The sequence below is a fragment of the Electrophorus electricus genome, chromosome 3 (assembly GCF_013358815.1).
Source record: "Electrophorus electricus isolate fEleEle1 chromosome 3, fEleEle1.pri, whole genome shotgun sequence".
Lineage (NCBI taxonomy): Eukaryota > Metazoa > Chordata > Actinopteri > Gymnotiformes > Gymnotidae > Electrophorus > Electrophorus electricus.
Genome location: NC_049537.1, coordinates 25,298,870 through 25,317,613, shown reverse-complemented (window position 1 = coordinate 25,317,613; position 18,744 = coordinate 25,298,870). Strand labels below are relative to the sequence as shown.

Sequence of the window (18,744 nt, the reverse complement as noted above, 5' to 3'; positions counted from 1 at the left end):
AGGGAGAGGCGAAGGCAACCACAGAGCAAAGAGCCAGAAGAAGCAGAGAGTCGTGTTACCTTCATGGGGGCCAGCTGTATGGGGGTGATGTAGGACGGGTCCACCATGGGCTTGGGCCGGTTGGCCGTGTCTGCCAGCAGGCTCTGCCATTGCTGGGGCAGCCCGGTGAACTTCTGCTCACGGGGGTCAAAGCCCGTGTGCACGCGGTGCTCGAAGTTAGACGGGGCTGAGATCTCCAGCCTCTTCTTCTTCTTTCCAAACATGTTGGAAAAGCTGGACAAACCTGGACACACACACACACACACACACACACACACACACACACACACACACACACACACACACACACACACACACCAACCATCACACACACACACAGTACATATACACAGTACAATAGTAAATAGTAAGTACAATAGTAAATAGTAATAATGTATTGCTCATGCTTAATGCATGTAATGGTTTTGTCACATACAGTAATATAGTTCAGGCATTTCTGTGATCTAAAACAACAAAATATATGCATGATGCTACATAAACAAGTAGGATAAGTATTTTTTTTGTATCTTGTCACCTCCATAGCAGCAGTCGGTGGGTAGTTGACAGTAAAATAAATGTATTCCCACTAAAGGCACTGCAGATAAATAATTGATTATTACAAGAGTAAAATTGCCAGTCCAGATGTGGATCAGAGGCTTGTGGAACTGAAGAGGCTGTCCTAACAGCCTCTGAGCACTTGTCAGACTCTTTGTGTTTTGTGGCTGAATTGGTCTCCGTGTAGGATCATCCCTCATGTTTGTTGGTCACCGTCATTCAGGGAAACAATGCCACTCTTCAGCACTGACCCACAGGGCCCTACACGGTGCCAGGCTGACCCACGCACTGCCAGCTGCATTGCTACATGCACAAGAACAGCCTCTGTTTGTGTTTGCATGTGTGTGTGTGTGTGTGTGTGTGTGTGTGTGTGTGTGGGCATGTGTGTGTGCGTGTGTGTGCACATTTGAGAGAGCAAGTAAGCTGTAGAAAAAAAAAAGAATGCTGCCTTCAGGATAGCTGCTTTCTGGTAGCGTTCCGCACAGCCCCTGCAGCACAGTGTTCATCTGTTCGATTTAGCACTCTCCTGCACTCGCTAGCACTAGTGCACGAAAACTGTTCACCTGGGCTGCTAAAAGCCATCCCGCAGGCAGACCTGAGCGCCATCTGACACTCAGCCCATGTCTAGGAAACCTGCATGGATAGGAAGCACTGTCTCTCCAACAACAGCTGAGAGCATGGATAGAGTCATCAGCTCCCAGGTAGCATGAATGTGATGAATAACGCAGAAGCTGATCGAGCTGATTAATGGAGTCTTCCTCATTAGTTGGAACCACTCTGCCTCCAAGGGAGTGGTTGGATATGATGTTGGTGATTTTAACAGAAGGAGAGCGGAGTGCTGGGAGGGATGTTGTTTCAGGAGAGGACCGAGCTACAGGTGTGCAGGAGGCTTACTGAGAAGAAGATCTCTGAAACGGTGGGCAGTACAGCATCATCACACAACCCAAAGTCAAACACCAACTTTCTGGCTACAAGAGAAAGGTCAAGAAAAAAAAAAGGTTTGGGTCAATTCATGAGCAAACAAGCTACTGTCAGGTGGGCTAATCTTAGCTAATGAGAAGAAAGATCATGACAGAGCAACTAGGAAAACATATGACAAACAAAAGGTCTGAAACCGATACTGCCAGTTGTGCTTTGCGAAGCAAGCCTAGGTGTGTAAATTGAGTATGACTGAGTTGTCATGGGGAACAGATATGGAGACTGAGCCAAGACAGGTGGAGCTGGGGATCAGTGCTGAGACAGGTGGGGCCGGGGATCAGTGCTGAGACAGGTGGGGCCGGGGATCAGTGCTGAGACAGGTGGGGCCGGGGATCAGTGCTGAGACAGGTGGGGCCGGGGATCAGTGCTGAGACAGGTGGGGCCGGGGATCAGTGCTGAGCAAGGCAGCACTGCACACATGCACACAAGGCCTCATGTACACAGTGGAACAGAAGGACAGCAATGGGGCATCTAGACTGGAACCTAACAAAGCTCAGCTCAGAGCTTAGAAGAGAAGAATGTGCAGGGGTCAGATACATCTCATGAGCAGCCGCTCCCCTGCCTTTTATTTTTTTACTTTGCTGTTTGCATGCAAACATCATTCTTTCATGCATGCACACATATTTTCCATGTACTCAAAATAACGGCAGATAACAGCACTGCATTCTTCATGTCCATATCAGCTCCCTGACACTGTCCTGTTTCTGCTGCTGTATCAATCACCTCACCTCAGCTCCTAGGCAATGCTGGCATGCCAACAACCTGTTTTCCTTTGGCCTGTTGATACTTAGCCAATAACTATTTAATATAAAATTAAAAAACCAAATCATAAATGTCATAAATCTAAATGACACAAACACGGCACACTGCTTGAGTGTGCATGTTTTACCAAAGAGCTTTAAAGGCTTTTTAATCCAAGGATTAAAAAAAGGATTATCAGCTAAAACTATTCCCCTTGTACTGTGCCATTTCCTTAAAGGACAGATAAGAAAGTGAACAGACCCTTACAGTGTCACCTGGTCTACCAGCTACGAGGACCATGACCCTTTAGTCTTGTTTTGTGACTAGAGACCAAAGCTTCCACCATATAAAGGGTACAGACTTTGAGGTATACCATATAATAAATCATTCTTCTAGTTAACCAAGCCTTTCCCCTAATTCAGAGCTCATTACTAGTATATAAGCCTAGTGTCTGGAGGCCCTGTCTAGACATCTTTGAGATACACTGTAGGATCCTTGATGACATGATTCATGACATCTGACCTAAGTTTAGACATAGCAACTTAACAAACACAACTCAGAGTCTTTACAGTAAGGACGTACATGACCCTGGTCATGTATTTTCCAACGTATCCACCTAAACTGTTCAACTGCATATACTTAAAAATTCCGACTGCGTGCAGAGTCCTAAGGCATGCACAGAACGTGCTAGGGTAGCACTGCTCATGCTGCAACCTCTCAAATGTGGCATTCTTAAGGGATTGCAACAGATTATGAGTAGAGGGAAGAGCGTGAAGTGGCAGTCCTGCAGATGAGTACTGACTTCTTGGGAATGGCATTACACAGAAAGGGCTTGATGGGGAAGAGAATGTCAGTATGTACAGAGTGCATCTTTTTCATGCTTTTCCTGAAATTTTAACCAAATGCACACAGTAATACAGACACATAAATGCCACTGAAGTACAAACAGTTAATGCAAAAATAATTCTGAGTCATATTATCTTATTCCTAAATCCATGTCACACACTAAATAAAGTCAGTAGTAGTGCCTTAGTCATAGAGACTTCTCTGACTTGGATGCTATCACTTTGGATCTACAATTTACAACCGCAAATGTATGTAACAATGCATTTTACCAATAGAAAGTGTAAAAAAAATATAGGTGATGGGAGCAAGTCGTGCTGCATCATGCGTCATCAGGATGATGTACAGAAATACAGGACACTGTCTGAGTGCAAACCTTACTGTGCAGCTTCAGGGACAGCCAGACGTCACGCAAGCTGAGCTGCGTCACTGAAAGGGTATGTCATGCCATGCTGGACCTGCAAGTCTGTCCCTGAACCATCTGTCGCCATCTGAGAGACGGCAGGCGCTTCCCGCCTAGAGCAGCGACAGAGTGAGGCCTGGCCCTTCCCAAAGGAGTTCTGATAACAGCTCAGGGCCTGGGGCCCTATTTTAAGGCCCCCGTACACATGTGCTCTTAACTCACGGGCTTTGGAGAGACAGTTGCTTTCCCCACACACCCTTGCTGCATGGGGTTTAGTAGGGCTTTTTAGCATTCTTAACTGAATTTCAAGCATGCAGCAAATGAAGGTTGGGCTCCAACACAATTAGGGCACTGTAACTAAAATGAAAGGAAAAGCAACAGTGAGATATATATGGTTTCTCATTAACATAACAAGGCTGACTGCCCTTCAGGTGTCACATGACTTCACTACTGGAGTATTTGGCTTGTGTGTGGTCACTGTCAGACCTGTAATCTTATCTTAAACAAGGCCCAGAGAGAAGGATAGACCTTTGCTGAAAGGCAAGGCCAGCCAAAACTGAGTTTGAGCCACTTGAATGGCTGGTAAGGCACTGGCAACATTAACATTTCATAGCTCTTACCAGCCACAACAAAGAATCAGAATGGAATGATAATTTTATCCTCATCTGATTTTTGCTTCATTTTAACTAGTGGTAGTTAATCTGGTAAACTGATTTTAAACTAGGACACTGCAAACCAGACACTGATGGTCACAGACTCACAATGTATTCAGCACACAAAATGACAGGTTCTTTCTAGGTTTCAATCATACTCAACAGTACAGGTATACTACAAAATAAAATATCTTATAGGGCTAAGCAATATATCCGTTGTTTTTGTTTTGTTTTTTTTTTCCTTTTTGCAATATATTGATTTTGCAGAAGGCAGCTCACTAACAAATAACTTTTCTTTGTTTGCTCTGGTCATCTTAGACAATCCAGTGTTCTATAAAAGATTTGATGAATCATCGCATTCACAGGGTCTAACAAACGTAAACATTGCTGTGTATAAATATATTGCACAACATATGGTAATTGAAATATGTTGCAATATAATCATAGTATAATTACAGTTTAATTGCAATATGACTTTTCTGTCCATATCATGCAGCATTAATGATTCATAATCCCTATGCTAAAAGCAAAATCCTATATAAAAATTGCTTTCTTCTGGTAAGTTTTGAATTAAGTCAGATACACTGACAGCTAACAACCTCTCTGAAGCAACTATGCAAATTTGAATGCTAGCCCCCCCATACTGTCATACCTGGTATACTGTCATACCTGGTAAAACAGCAGCTTCCATAACATGCTGAGTGTGAAAAGCCATAGGCCCCTCAGTGCAAGTGGTACGAGCATGTTCCAGGGCTGCTCACTCATGCTCAGAGAACACCCAGCGTCAGAACCTGGGCCAATTCAAGGGCTAATGGCAGTGCTCAGACAGGCCAAGCCTAACCCACTGGGGCAGGGGGCAGCCACCCCCAACCTCACTGCTTTGGATGTCATCCGGAATTCCACCCATCCATCGCGTTGCTCTGCCATGCCTCGGGGCACTGTGACATCGTGGGGGGCACTCACACATGTACCTGCACATGCAACATCCATTCTGCAGCCAGCGAGTGCCATGAAGATAGAGAACGAACACCCAGAGCCATCTTCCACACCATGCAAGAGCGTGCGTGCGTGCGTGCGTGCATGTGTGTCAGACAGAGCCACCTGACTGGAGCAGATAGAGAGGCTTACAGAAGGGAGAGAGAGGCACAGCTGCTACAGTCAGTTAAGACAGAGTCTCTGGTCTACACACCCCCACACACATGCACATACACACTCAGATACACAAACACAACACTGGTATGTGCATGCTCAAGAACACTCACAGGGGATACCTATTCCACATTTATTTCAGTGAATTACTCCCAAGGTTTCGTGTGTGAAAAAATCTTCTGAATGAAAGGAAACGTGTTTCAGAATGGATTAGTGAGAGGTGTGCTGCTTCAAGGACTTTGTGGGAAGCCGGCAGTGGTACCACACCCCTTCCAGGACCAGGAGCTATTTTTAGCCCCACCCACACAGCGAGTGCTGCCCGCCGTGGGGTGCTTATTAGGCTGCGGGGGCATCTGGCTCACTAGATATCATCCCAATTCCACATGTTCTATCTCCAGCAAAGAAGCAATTTAACCAGTAAGGAACATGACAACAGCTCCCTGAAGCATGCCAGTCATTCCAGAGAATTACATTCAAGATGCTCGGTGGACTGCTCACATTCCTTTGTATGGGGTATTGTGTAGTCATTGTGTAGTCATACACTGATGTGCTCTCAATACATTTGAAAATTATTCCAGATTAGTTCCAATCAACGATTAGTTCAAATCAAATCACATCATCATACATGAGGCAATAAAGTGTTGCAAGCAAACTGTAGATCTTTGAGTTAGAGATTTTGAAACTTCACCAGTATGTGCTGTGATCTCACCACTCTATACAATGCAAAAGAGTTGTCATAAAGTCATGAACTACATTAGTTAAGTCAGCTGGCATCAACTATCAGTGTCCGTGAACAAGCAGTGAACATGTCTGTTCTAAACTATGCATAGAACTGGACTAACTTCCCAGACAGAACCATAAACGGTATTAGCTTTAAGATCATTTAAGCATGCATCTTTAGAGGTTATTGGGTATCAATATAGCTACAGATGTATTTTAATTGTGAAGACTCCTCTTTGCCCGAGTGCTGGTGCAGGGCACTGTCCATAGCTGGTACACTATCAGAATAAACAGTATTTAGTGCATAAAGTAATCCTGCATACCTCTAGACATAAGTCACAAACAAATAACATACCTACTCATTTACAACTAGCTTTGCCAGTAGAGATGGGAGATCATCTTTATCAAAGGCTCAAAATATCTGTAACAGTGCCTTGATAGTCTACACAGTGTACAGACTACATAGCCTCCACAGTCTTCACAGCCTCCACAGTCTACATTGTCTACAGTCTACAAAGCCTCCACAGTCTACACAGCCATTGCAGACAGGGGGTGAGGAAAAGCAACCCTGTCTGTCTTCAAATGGGAACAGTATTCAATACACCATGGATTCTGAAAGGATGAAATGAAGCTAGACAAAAACACAAAGCGTCTTTGGCTGTACGAGGCCTCTGAGGATCGGCGAGAATGGCCCGAGGACTCTCTGGGCAATGTGCGTCACTTTGTTAACAAGGAGCTCGATCAGTAAATGAGCCATTCAGTCAGGTTGAGTGGTTTCACTCCAAGGTATGGACAAGTACCTAGACCTTCTCAGAGCCCAGGGAATAAATCCATGCTGAAAATGAGTGAAGCAGAGTCCTGCAGGACAAGTTTGTTACTGTCTGAAGGAAAGACCAACGAAGAAGGCCTACAGTGTGCATGTGCTCATTTGAACAAAATGAGCTTATGTTAACACAAAGTATTTATGTTAACACTCATAAAGAAACAAAATATTTTCCAACAATGAGAGATGTCTTTCTGATGTGCAATGCAATTGCTCACACACACACACACACACACACACACACACACACACACACACACACACAACCACTTGTGCACATAATCATGGGCTATTTTGAGCCTTAAAAATACCCATCATTAGTCCATCATTAAGCATTCAGCACGAGAGAAAGGTGGAGAGAAGTTCATCTTGCTCCTCCCTCTGGGGAGCAGCTCTGCATACTCACACTCTTTTGAACACACATATTAATGCATACATTATTCATTTAAACGTGCAGACATAGACATTCCCATACACGTGAGCCCACTCTTGTTAGGTGCACACAGCGCCACAGCCGTCTGTGCTAAACGTGCATGCAGCATGTGTGGATAAGCAGTACATGCATTCATGTTTACAGCTGACTTTGTGAATGAAACTTCTTTTTGTTTGGAAATTTTTTTAAATCATTTTATATAATCCTCACTAAATATGTCCTTTTACATGACAAAAGATCACTTACTGATCAATAACTGGTCTGACAAAATTGTGTTGTTGTAAACAGAAATAACTGCTTCTTGAAGTAGGCATAAATCTTCAGCAAAATCACTGTAATTGTATTTCTGAGATTACGTTTAAATTCAGTTTTAATTTACACTTAAACAAACCACGTCTGTGTGCTGGTTGTAAAGCTATATAAAAAATAAAGCCCATAAAGTATAGCTAGCTTTCTGCACAGACTTTAAATGGTACAATATGGAGACTGAAGAGGGTTTTGAAGTGTCTGCAATGCTCAAAATAGCTTAGAAGAGCCCTGGAGTGCAGGAACATCTACTATGAGCTCAACCATGGTTCAACTCTACAGCTAGAGCTGTGGGTGAGAGGAGTTTTAATGTGCGTTAATAGCTATCTCCTCTGCCTGTACGTGTCAGAGCTTGAACATGTACTTGTGTATGTGTGTGTTTGCCTACAAGTCCTGGTTAATCTCTGCCTGCGTTTCTCAGTGCAACTAGAATTTAGTGGCTGCTTCCCAAGCCATTACGTAACTTAAAAACAGTGTTCTATGTTGTACTAGATCAACAGCCTACACACAGCAGGGACAGAGGGAGAGAGAGAGACAGAGAGAGAAAGAGAAGAGAATGTGTAAGGGGGGTGTGGAGAAAAGACCAAATTTCACACTACCTTATGTGTTAACACAGTCAATGATTTATCTATGGGACATTAGAGGTGGCCAGTGTCTTCAGTCCCAACGAGTGCAACCTTTGAATTTTTGCTTGTGATGTGAGCTGCTCCAGTGACCACTGTCTTCTGCAGTAATGATTTTCCCAGCCACCCTTCCTATGTTCCACCTCTACATCTGACAGAGCAAAGCTGCACAGGATCTTAGTCCGAGCAACTGGTCAGCACAGGAAAAGCTGCGAAAGCACAAACCAGCATAAATAAATAAAAGAAAGAAATAAAAGCCAACCTTTTAATGCCTCACTCTGTTTTTCTCGGCAATCAAATTTAGAGTGCTATTTCCATCTCCAATTTCTCAGCCCTCTCTTGCCTGGCTGCCTGGTCATGTATACTGCATGTATGTTCACTGCCATTATGGTGCCCTGTTTTATGCATGAACTGTCATGGGGTCCACCCTGCTGACCCCAAGGCAAGTGAGCGAGAAATAGCTTAGCACTTAGAGAAGGTACATTACAGAGAAGGTACTTTGGCCATAACTGCTCAAGAGAAAAGGGATGTAAATTTAATTTAGACCTGCTCCTACAAATTTGGACCTGCTTCTATAGAAAAGGGATCAAAACAGGGCTTCATGACATAGTTGAACATAAGCTTAACAAATAAAGGACACTAATTGCAAGGTCCCTGGAATATATAGTCAATAATCAAATATAGGAAATGAATGCAACTTTTGACAGAGAATTCATGTAATTAATATTTCAACTGTTTAAGTACTTTAATTTTGAGTTATTACTCTCTACCTCCTTTGTTCTTTGTTATTTTTTATGCTTTATTATTTACTCAATTTTGTATTTTATGCACATTTTACAAACATTATTTTATGTACATAATATTAATATAATCATCATTGCAATCTTTTATTATGAGCACCAACTCTCTCTCTCTCTCTCTCTCTCTCTCTCTCTCTCTCTCTCTCTCTCTCTCTCTCTCTCTCTCTCCTAATTATACCACAGTCTAATTCCATACAACCCATCTGCCGTGGTTACCTAGCCTGGAGTGCAAGTCTCACTTTGCTCACACTGATTGGCTTACACAGTCAGCGCATGCTCACACAACGTACCCTTGCCAAGCCAATCAGCATGCTCGCCCAGACTCCACCTCTTCCCTTCTGCAAAGCAAAAATGCATTTAGCCACATTCAGGCACATGCTGAACCACACACAAGTCTCCATGACACTTCCATTTCATCCTTCACATCAATTAAACCTTTACACACATTGATGTGATTGGCTGCCTCCCATATATAGTGTTTAAATGTACACTGTATGCTATATGCTATGTATACGATTGTTTTTCGCGGATGTTCTCACAATCATCCACATTTTCCTGTTGATTTGATGATATTTATTGTGCTGGATCTGTGCCAGTATAAAGAGCCCTGAGCTTGAGAAAGGCATTATAAAATAAAACAAATTAGTATTTATTATTATTATCATATATGAGCAAATTGCAATACACATGCTGCCATGCACATGCTGTTGGTTGGAGAAGATGACAGGGGACTAAACAAGTATGTGTGAACTATTTAGCCAGTCCTCCACTATTATCAGTAGAGATCCATTTAACGATGGTTTATAAACATGCAAGAGACAAAGTAACCATCTGGTCGAACTATCACCTACGTACAAAGACTAGCAGTTTATAATGGGACTTGACATGAAAGTGCAAAACAAATAGCAGCTAAGCACTAGTGTGCATAGCTGCAGCACTACTGCAAAGTGATAATGTCCTCTGGTGTCTATAAAATGCTGTTGTATATGTTTTATCAGTAGGTTAGCATAGCATATGTTCACACACTATTTCTAACAAAGTTTCATTAATATATTGCAGCACACCATAACTTGAACATTACAGCGTATAGTTTTGTTGTTTTTTTTCCCTCAGATTACCATTTTCTAATATATTCAACTAGCAGGAAGTTCCTACTTAGCACGCTTCTCAAATCATATTGTTTATATTGTTTTTGTGTATATTTGGTGCATTGTTGTCATCTCATCATTAGTTATCAGCATTGTATCAGTGTCAATGATGCTGTAGAGGGGTCACCCTCACCACAAAAATTTCAATGTATGAATGACCTGTATGTTTATGCAAATGACAAATAAACCTGACTTGACCTGCCAAAGTTTAGTTGTATTTAAAGAAGGAACAGAAGATAAGAATGCATCAGATGTCAAATGTTATCATAAATAATTGTAAGATTAAATTTGCTTCTATGTGAAAAACTGTTGATTTGCTTGAAGCTATCCTAATATTCTGGCTTTGACTAGCAACTTGCAGGTGTGCATCTTTGTCGTGATCAAGCCAGAGCATGTGGTAAAACATTTTCATCTAAAACTACACCCATGGTGCTCTCACTCCAACTGCAATGGTAATTAGGACTTTGAATCAGAGGTGTAGGAAGCCAGTGTGCAGTTAGTGTAATGGAAAAAATTTAGTCTTTGTGTTGATGTCCGTAAGTATGTTTTTAGAAGGTCTAACTAATTAGTCACTAAGCTAATAAACTGTCACTTCACCCTGTGGTATGGCGAGACATCAATGGCACTAGCGACTCTAGACTGAGTCTGGGTGCTGACTGACAGTATCGAGCCATGTGCACTTCAGAGCTATTTCCTGTCCTTTCATGGTCTTTCTCTTCACAGTGCCCAACTGGATGACTTGCTTTCATCTGGCATCTTGCATATAATGTTGCATATACCGGCATGCAACATTAGCAACTGGCCAGAGTGTCAACGATATTGACAAACTCTCAAAACTATGGTAACGCTAGAGCGTCCTGTAGCCCAGTGTGGCTGTTCTAATAATGACCCTTCTCCATGCAAGCCTACTGGTTTCTGGACTGACACATTAGTACTCATCTCATCGGAGTGGCTAATCTATCTGATGGGCGAAAGGGAAGAGCGCTCCAGTTTTAGCCAAGTGCATTGTCTCAGCGGCATCACGATGGAGAGCCTCACAGCACAATGGGAATGTGAGGATGGCTTACTGTCTTGAACTCATAGGCATGTTATAAGAGATCTTTTATCATAATGCATGACTAAAGCCTTTGTGCCTGTATGCTTCTGGGTTATGTATATGTTATGTATATTGTTGAATTTAATAATTAGCTTTTAATATTTTTTATCAATTATTATGATTAATGTTTATTTAAATGGGTTATATTCCTCAAATATAATAATTCATCAATAAATCATGTATGAACTCTAAAAGCAACAGTAAAATCATCAGTAATTGCATACTATCCACTGCAACTCTTAAGCATTTACATAAACATTTTGATGAATATAACTGACTGTTAAGATAACATTAAAAAATTATAGTTTGGACTTATGCAAATTTCAGTACTTTAGTTCAGGTGAGAAGTTCTGAAATAGTCATACATAAGACAAAGCCCAGTGTAAATATATGTAAGTCATATACAGCCTCATGTCATGGGCAGAGGCAAAAGCACTTCCTGTTGCACAGGAATTACTGACCAATGAAGACCTTCACATACACTATATAAAACTATAATGTTTCTGTCCAAATTGGGAATCCAACATTAAATACACAAAAACCTTAAAACAATACAGGAGCTGCATCTGGAGAGTGTTCAGCTTGATAGAGAATAGACATAGTCATGAATATGACTAAATCTGGGTCACTGGGTCTCCTGCACGGTACAGGATTATCCTAAAAATTAAATCTTTGTTTTCACAAAAATGCAAGCGGACCCTTATATTTTTTTACTTTTTTGTTTTTAGGTTATAATATTTCCATTAAAATAACAACTGCACTCTGTACAGACTTATACATTCTGCGCAAAAATGCTTGAAGCCCCATTTTTTGATAATATACTAATTTCACAGAAGCATTTGAAATATAACACCCATGTCTGAGGGTAATACAAAAACACTATTATGCCTCTGCTCATACAGAAGGATGCTGGCAGATCTCCACAGAAAGATTTAGAAATCTGTGCTCTGAAGACATTGCGTAACATAACAGTGCAACACATACTATAACTGTCGCCCACTGCAGCGTTCACGAGATGCATTCTGCACATGGGCCATAAGAAGTGCTCAACTGCCACTAGTCCTGAGATTCAATTAATCAGTATGGCAATGTATCACACACCAGGACAAATGTGCAGCCATGATAATAGAGAGCCTTCTAAATGCTCAATTCCTCATACAGGCTCTGTAAGGTCTTCCACCCAGAAATAAATATACACACACAAACACACCAAGCATAAAGAGTGGCCTGGTCATGATGACTCATCTCTTCCAGAGTTTTTTATTTATAAAGAAGAAAAGAGGAATTGAATGAAATAGGGCAAGCGACATCAAACAAGATTTGGATGGGCAATGGGCACACTGCTTTTCTCCCAGACCAATATCCATGCCAAAGACTGATTCAGTTACACTTCATAAACTTAATCTATCTTAGCAGTGTGTTTCAGCCAACCATCTTCAGAATGAGACATGTTATTCAATTTAGGCCTTTGTTTATGGTGTGCTTGAGGTGCAAGGGCCATGGGGAGAGACAGAGGGTCACAGGGATGAAGGAGAAGCTGAAAAACCAACCTCAAACACTCAGAGGATCTGGATCTGAGCTCAGCACATCTGAACTGCCATCCACTGTAAGTGTGTCTATGAGATATACATCCATCATTTGACTGAGAATGTGTGTGGAATGCTCACAGCCTCCAAAGGCTCCATGTTTCAAAAACCAGAGTAGTGAGAATCTGTTGAATTTGTAGAGAGTCCATAACTTTTGGGTTTCAAAGGTCACAGCTTTCAAAATCACCTCGACTGAGCATATGGATTTTGTGCTCATTAGGCAGATGTCAGAGCTGACTTGAAAGAGCAGTAAGCAAAAAACAGAAGACAATAGATTTTAAAACCATAAGACAATCTATGGCAGGCCCCCCACCCCACCGCCGCCCTGGTGCCAGCTGCACTGATTCTTAACGTGGGCTCTAAATACAGCTCCTTGTCAATGTGGAGCTGAACAAAAGCAGTCTAATTATACCATGAACATCTCATTACCATGGTGTACAATGGTGTACCTTACCTTTTTACATTCACTCATCTACAAATCTGTCTCTATTTGACAGGCACAACAATGATTGGGGACTGAGAAACACAGAACTATATCAATGTACCAAACCAATAGAACTGTGAGCTTAGCTTTTGTCAGATGAATTAAAACATTTTTCAGTGAGGAAACATGCTAACATGCTTGTCTAATAAGCTCATTAGACAAAAAAAAAAGTATGGCTTTAAGCTGTATATGACAGAGTATCCAGGCAGGCCACTGGTTGTGTAGCTTCAGATTTCTTTAAATTGAGAACCTGGAGCTCATACTAATGGCCGAGATGCATACAGTTATGTATCCACATGAACAAGTCCATTTCCAGTCTACCACTGAATATATGATATAACTGTCGCAAAGAAATCGAATGAGAAAAAACAGGCTAGTGAAGGCACAGTGTAATGTTATACTAATGTATAATGTATCACAGTGTATATCATTATCTTGGCAGTTAACTCTAGTGAGGGATGGGAGAGTGGTCGAAATCAAACCCACGGGTTTGCGAGTTCTCATTCTCAAGGACTAAACCAGAGACAGAGTGCTTAGCATCACGTGCAAGGCCATAGATGGCACATGATGCACCTACATTCTTAAGAACTTCAGCTGGTTTGGACATGCACGCTGCCGCATTAAACTGCAACCAGTCGCAGCAATAACAAATGAATTTGGGATGAGGCTACAAGGAATCCACAGGGGAAATCTCACATGAGGCAAAGCTAGCCATTCAGTCCAGTCATGAAGCCAGGTGTTTCTTCAAGCATGCAAATAAATGACCATGGCTATGCTAAGACGACAGGATGATCATGGCATGCTTTTGACATCTTCATTTGGCTTTGATTATCCTTCCACCAGCCAATCAAAAGGTGCCCTTGTCAACTTTCAGACTGTGAAACACACACCACACACATTGCTTTTCTGGAATCTTCCTCAGCTACCAGAGCCTGACCATAGTGTGCTCCGAACTCTCTTGACATTTACTAATCTCCAAACACCCCTATCCCCGTCCGTCTTGCATAGCATTCAACAAGCTCACAGTGTATATCACAAACTAAACCTAGCTCCATCAGTGGCCTGAAGTGACACTCTGAGCCACCATGACAGTTCTTCCTCACTGTTCTTCGAATATACATTGCCTGGTGCGGTGCCACAGCACACTGCGTGCCGGCGCTTGTTTGCTTCTCCCTTCATCTAACTCCCACCCGCTTTCTTGGTCTTCCCTTCTCATTACCATGCCTGCCAATGGCATCTCTCTGGATAGACTAGACTATCTAAAATCTCTGATGAGGCCTCCAAGGTCCTGCACAAATGTAAGATTAGGTGTAGAAAACAGATATGTTGTTTAAAGTTTCCCATGCAATGAATGTTCCCATAGTTCACTAGCTGTTAAAGCCCACTGCTCTGTAGATGGTGTGTGAGAACATCAGAAGGATCGCTAAAACTAGCTGTCTGCAGCCAACCGATCTTTAGTTTCAGAATCAGTATCAAGTTATATGCATCCACCATTATTCAATGGTGGCGTTCTGTAAAGACCTTTTTTAATAGTGTGCATGTCAGGGTATACAACAAATTACTGACTACATGGATATTAGTAAAAAGGGAGGTAACAGCTCGGCTCTCCCATGCTTTGATCCTTTTTTCTTTCTTTCTTTTTTGTTTTTGACATGGTGTGTTTTGCTGCCAGTGCAGCATGTACCGCAGGGCTGGATGACAGGCCAGTGCTTCAGCCAGCAGCCATTCCACACTCACTCAACATTAGCACGCACTTTTAACAGTACAGGCAGAAATGCTGCAGCTGTGGTCCAGTTATTACATCAAGTCTTTTCACTTCAGCCCAATACATAACACCAGTTTAGAATGGGATATAACTAGGCCTACCATAATTGCTCAGACAGTATCACACAGAAATATTAGGCCTCTGCTAATAAGTATAATAATTATACTCAGTCATAATAACAATATTAATAATAATGATAATAATAATTATTATTATTATTATTATTATTATCAACATTATATTGTTGGTGTTGTCATTACACTTGTATTGTACATGTACATTCATACATGTATATTCAAAGTCCAAATCTAAGAACATGTACCAAATGAGCAGATGCAAGAAATCAGTGCGTAGTCTGTAATCACATTACAAAGCTTCTTTTCCTCAAAACGCCACCTAACCATGGAAGTTGACTTTCCTTCTTACTGCTTAAAAATCCTATGTATGGTGTACTACAAAACTTGGGGTATGCTCTAGCACCTGCAGCAGCAACTAAATTGGAGGTAAATCCGATCGTGTCCATGAAAACACCTATAAATTATAAGTACAAAAAGGAGCATTGGTTTTGGTTGCAAACGTCAATTTTTCTAATGTATTTATTTGCTTACTGTAATTGCAGCCTACAAATATTAGTACAAATGCAATGAATGTCGACGAGCTGCCCATCCTCTTTCAACACCAAGGACAGCGGTCGACTCACAGAAAGCATGCCCATGATGTAAGCTTCAATCGACATGTGTTTATTTTCGCCTGTCTTGAGAAGACGAATAGTCGCCTGACAGTGACAGTGCTGTTTCACTGTTCATGCCGAGGCGTGGGAGAAGGCTCTCCATTTAAGCATTTCAGGGTTACAGTGCAATTTACGCACTAAACAACATGAAATCACGAGATGTCGTTATGCAGGATCAGAATAACAGTTTCCATACCTGTTCCCTTCGATAAGGTCCTCACATGTCCAAACAGTGATTTGCTCGTCAACTATGATTATGGATATACCGTTATGTGGTTGCCAGCGCCATGTTATCAGTCTTCAGTGTGCTCTACAAGCTGGTATTGATGCGAAGACAGTGTGCTACATCCGGGCTGTTGTGGAGCTGGCAACGCGAGCGCACCGAAATTAGAGCACCTGAGCCGGTGGCGCTGTGCACGTTGGGAGAGATTTCAAATCAAAACCGGTCAAAACGTGAATCGTGGCAGCCAAGGGACATTTGCTTCTTTGCTTCTGCGAAGTCACCGGAACTGATCTTTAGGACGACAGCTTTTTCCAGGGCATCACAGGGCAGGTGTGGCTACGCTACCGAAACGCCCCTCGCTGTCATCGAGACGAGCGAGACGTGGCTGCGCTGAAGAGATAACCTCCCATCGTGTGTGGACAAGTGACGCGCAAGAGAGTAATAGGCCTATAATTAACGTAATGATGACTTTTCGGACGTCAGACTGTAAATTTAAGCACAAAGGGGTGAAAATTGCTTGTTTGTTGTCTGTCTGGCCAGTATGTAACGATACGTATGTGGCTGAGATCAAGCATCGGGATAGTAAGTGGAACGTAATTACATAAGGATGGTTGCTCAAATGATAAACGTGCTCTGCCGAAGATATGAATCGATCTATCGGACGTGTTGCACAAATGACGTCGTCTCTAAGAACATAACAATGACGACATCTGTTCATATGCGGAAGATGAGTATTTTATTTGTAATTTTTGCATGATGTCATGCCTCCCAAAGGATAAGCAACATTATGCAAATAATGTGTTTCAGAGTCTATAATAATATCCCGTGGATTCAGCTATGTTTAATTGAGGGTAAAGAATGATAAATGGTTTATTTTTCTGTTAAAGACGCAGTTGCTAACCAATTATTCACCAAAAATAGAGCTCCCTTTGTCCCGCTGTGTAGTTTTGTAGTTGCCATGTAGCAGATTTTGTCAATTACATTTATGGGGTGTAACCACTGAGTGTCACTAGACACAAGCATGTCAAGCATATCGAGGATGTGGTTGTCGAGGATACGCGCGTGCGTGCGTGCGTGCGTGCGTGTGTGTGTGTGTTATTGTTGTTTGTTTGTTTGTTCGTTGTTTTTGTATGAAATTCTGCAGGTGCAGAACATTAGGAATACCTGCTTATTTCTCAGAGTAAATCAGTCTGTCATATCCAGAGTGAAGCTATGACACCTACCTTAACCCATTCTAGTCAGAATTGTAAGAGCCAGGTTAAATAAGTTGTTTAGGGTTTTTGTTTGCTTGCTTGTTGTTTTAGGATTGAGACAACCGGAACATAGACTGTGTACATAAGGGTGAGTTAAGTGCCTTTAAATGAGGATGGCTAGTAAATGGTCGTTTGAGTGTGTATGTAAAATGTTCCATTACTCTAAATACTGCCAGCCCTCAGCAGGCCAGTGGTCAGTAATGACAGAGGGGGAAGGACCCAAGCTGTGCACATCACCAAAATTCAAGTGCCCCAATTAGTGTATACTTGCAATTAAGTCATAGAGTTCTTATCATCATAAAAATTAAACAGGTCATAGTCATTCTGAATAGAGAACAACACATTAACTTTATATTATTGCCCTATGCATTTTTCTAAGATTTAAACATTACTTTCCAACCACTGATACAATAATCTGAATCAGTTAAAGAATTGGGAGTGGCTAGATCATTCTGATTGCTTCTATCCCCATGACAACAGCTTCCTTCCTATCTTGATCTCCTCTCAGTGTAGGTTAAAACAATGCACACTGGGAAGGGCTTCCACAATTTGTAATGAAGCAGCACTTTGGACCTTTGCCAGTTTTTTTTTAGAGACAGCTTGGCTAATGCAGGTGCTTTGTAGCTGGCAACCCTCACCCCTTCCCACAATTCTCTCCTATCTGCCACTCTCTTCCTCTGCATCCCTTCCCATGTTATGTTGTATAATGAGGGGATTGGCTAGAAAAGTAAGGGTGTTATACATTCATAGCTTCACAACTACAGCTATTATACTTTGGAGTCACCTTCAATTCTCAAATTCTGTTGTTGTTGTTTTTTAATCCTTGCTTATTATATCACATTTATGTGTATTGGAAACATGATTCAGAAAGTTTAAGTGACTTTGTATGAGAACTGCAATGTATGAGAATTCATTATTTGTGTCTTTTAAAAGAGTTTTAAAAACCCTGAGCATTTCTGGAGTTAGAATGTGTGCTGTTTGGGGCTGTAATTTGACTATTTCTGATAACCAGTGATATAACAGTAATAGAAAACATGCATTAGAGAGTACGAGAATTGATTTGTTTAAACTCTTTGAAGTGACTTGAATAGGCTTTTTAAAGGCAAAAAAAATCTTTGACACACGCAGGGATATTGCCTGCAGCATAATGGAAGGACATCCTTCTACATATTGTCACTTTTGAGATTTTCCTCTAGTACTAAAGTACCTCAAAGTGATTCATCTACTCTTTAGCTATAATGAATATTGATTTCAATATATAGTCAGTTTAGATAGAAAGGATTGGTAAAATTTCTAACATTGAACACTGAAGTTTTCCCTCTTAAGATTTACATTAAACAATGTATGGATCCTTGCAGCAGTGTCATTTTGCAGTTCAGCCAGTATGATCTTC

At 41.6% G+C, this 18,744-nt stretch overlaps 1 protein-coding gene across 5 annotated transcripts in view; it reads right to left on the bottom strand.

Moving 5' to 3' along the window:
- The window catches only part of pak5 (p21 protein (Cdc42/Rac)-activated kinase 5), a 39,418-nt gene extending 20,674 nt beyond the window's left edge, over positions 1–18,744 (bottom strand). For 2 of the 5 annotated variants that reach the window (XM_027029730.2, XM_027030041.2), the window contains exons 1-2: positions 16,072–18,744; positions 60–283 (exon numbers count right to left, since the gene is read on the bottom strand). In XM_027029730.2, coding sequence (XP_026885531.1) covers positions 60–263 — 204 coding nt within the window. In that variant the 5' untranslated portion in view covers positions 264–283; positions 16,072–18,744. Of the gene's footprint in view, positions 1–59; positions 284–1,488; positions 1,563–8,242; positions 8,421–9,356; positions 9,405–16,071 lie in introns of those variants that run through there. The other 3 variants (XM_035524282.1, XM_027029881.2, XM_027029800.2) reach the window with 3 other exon arrangements.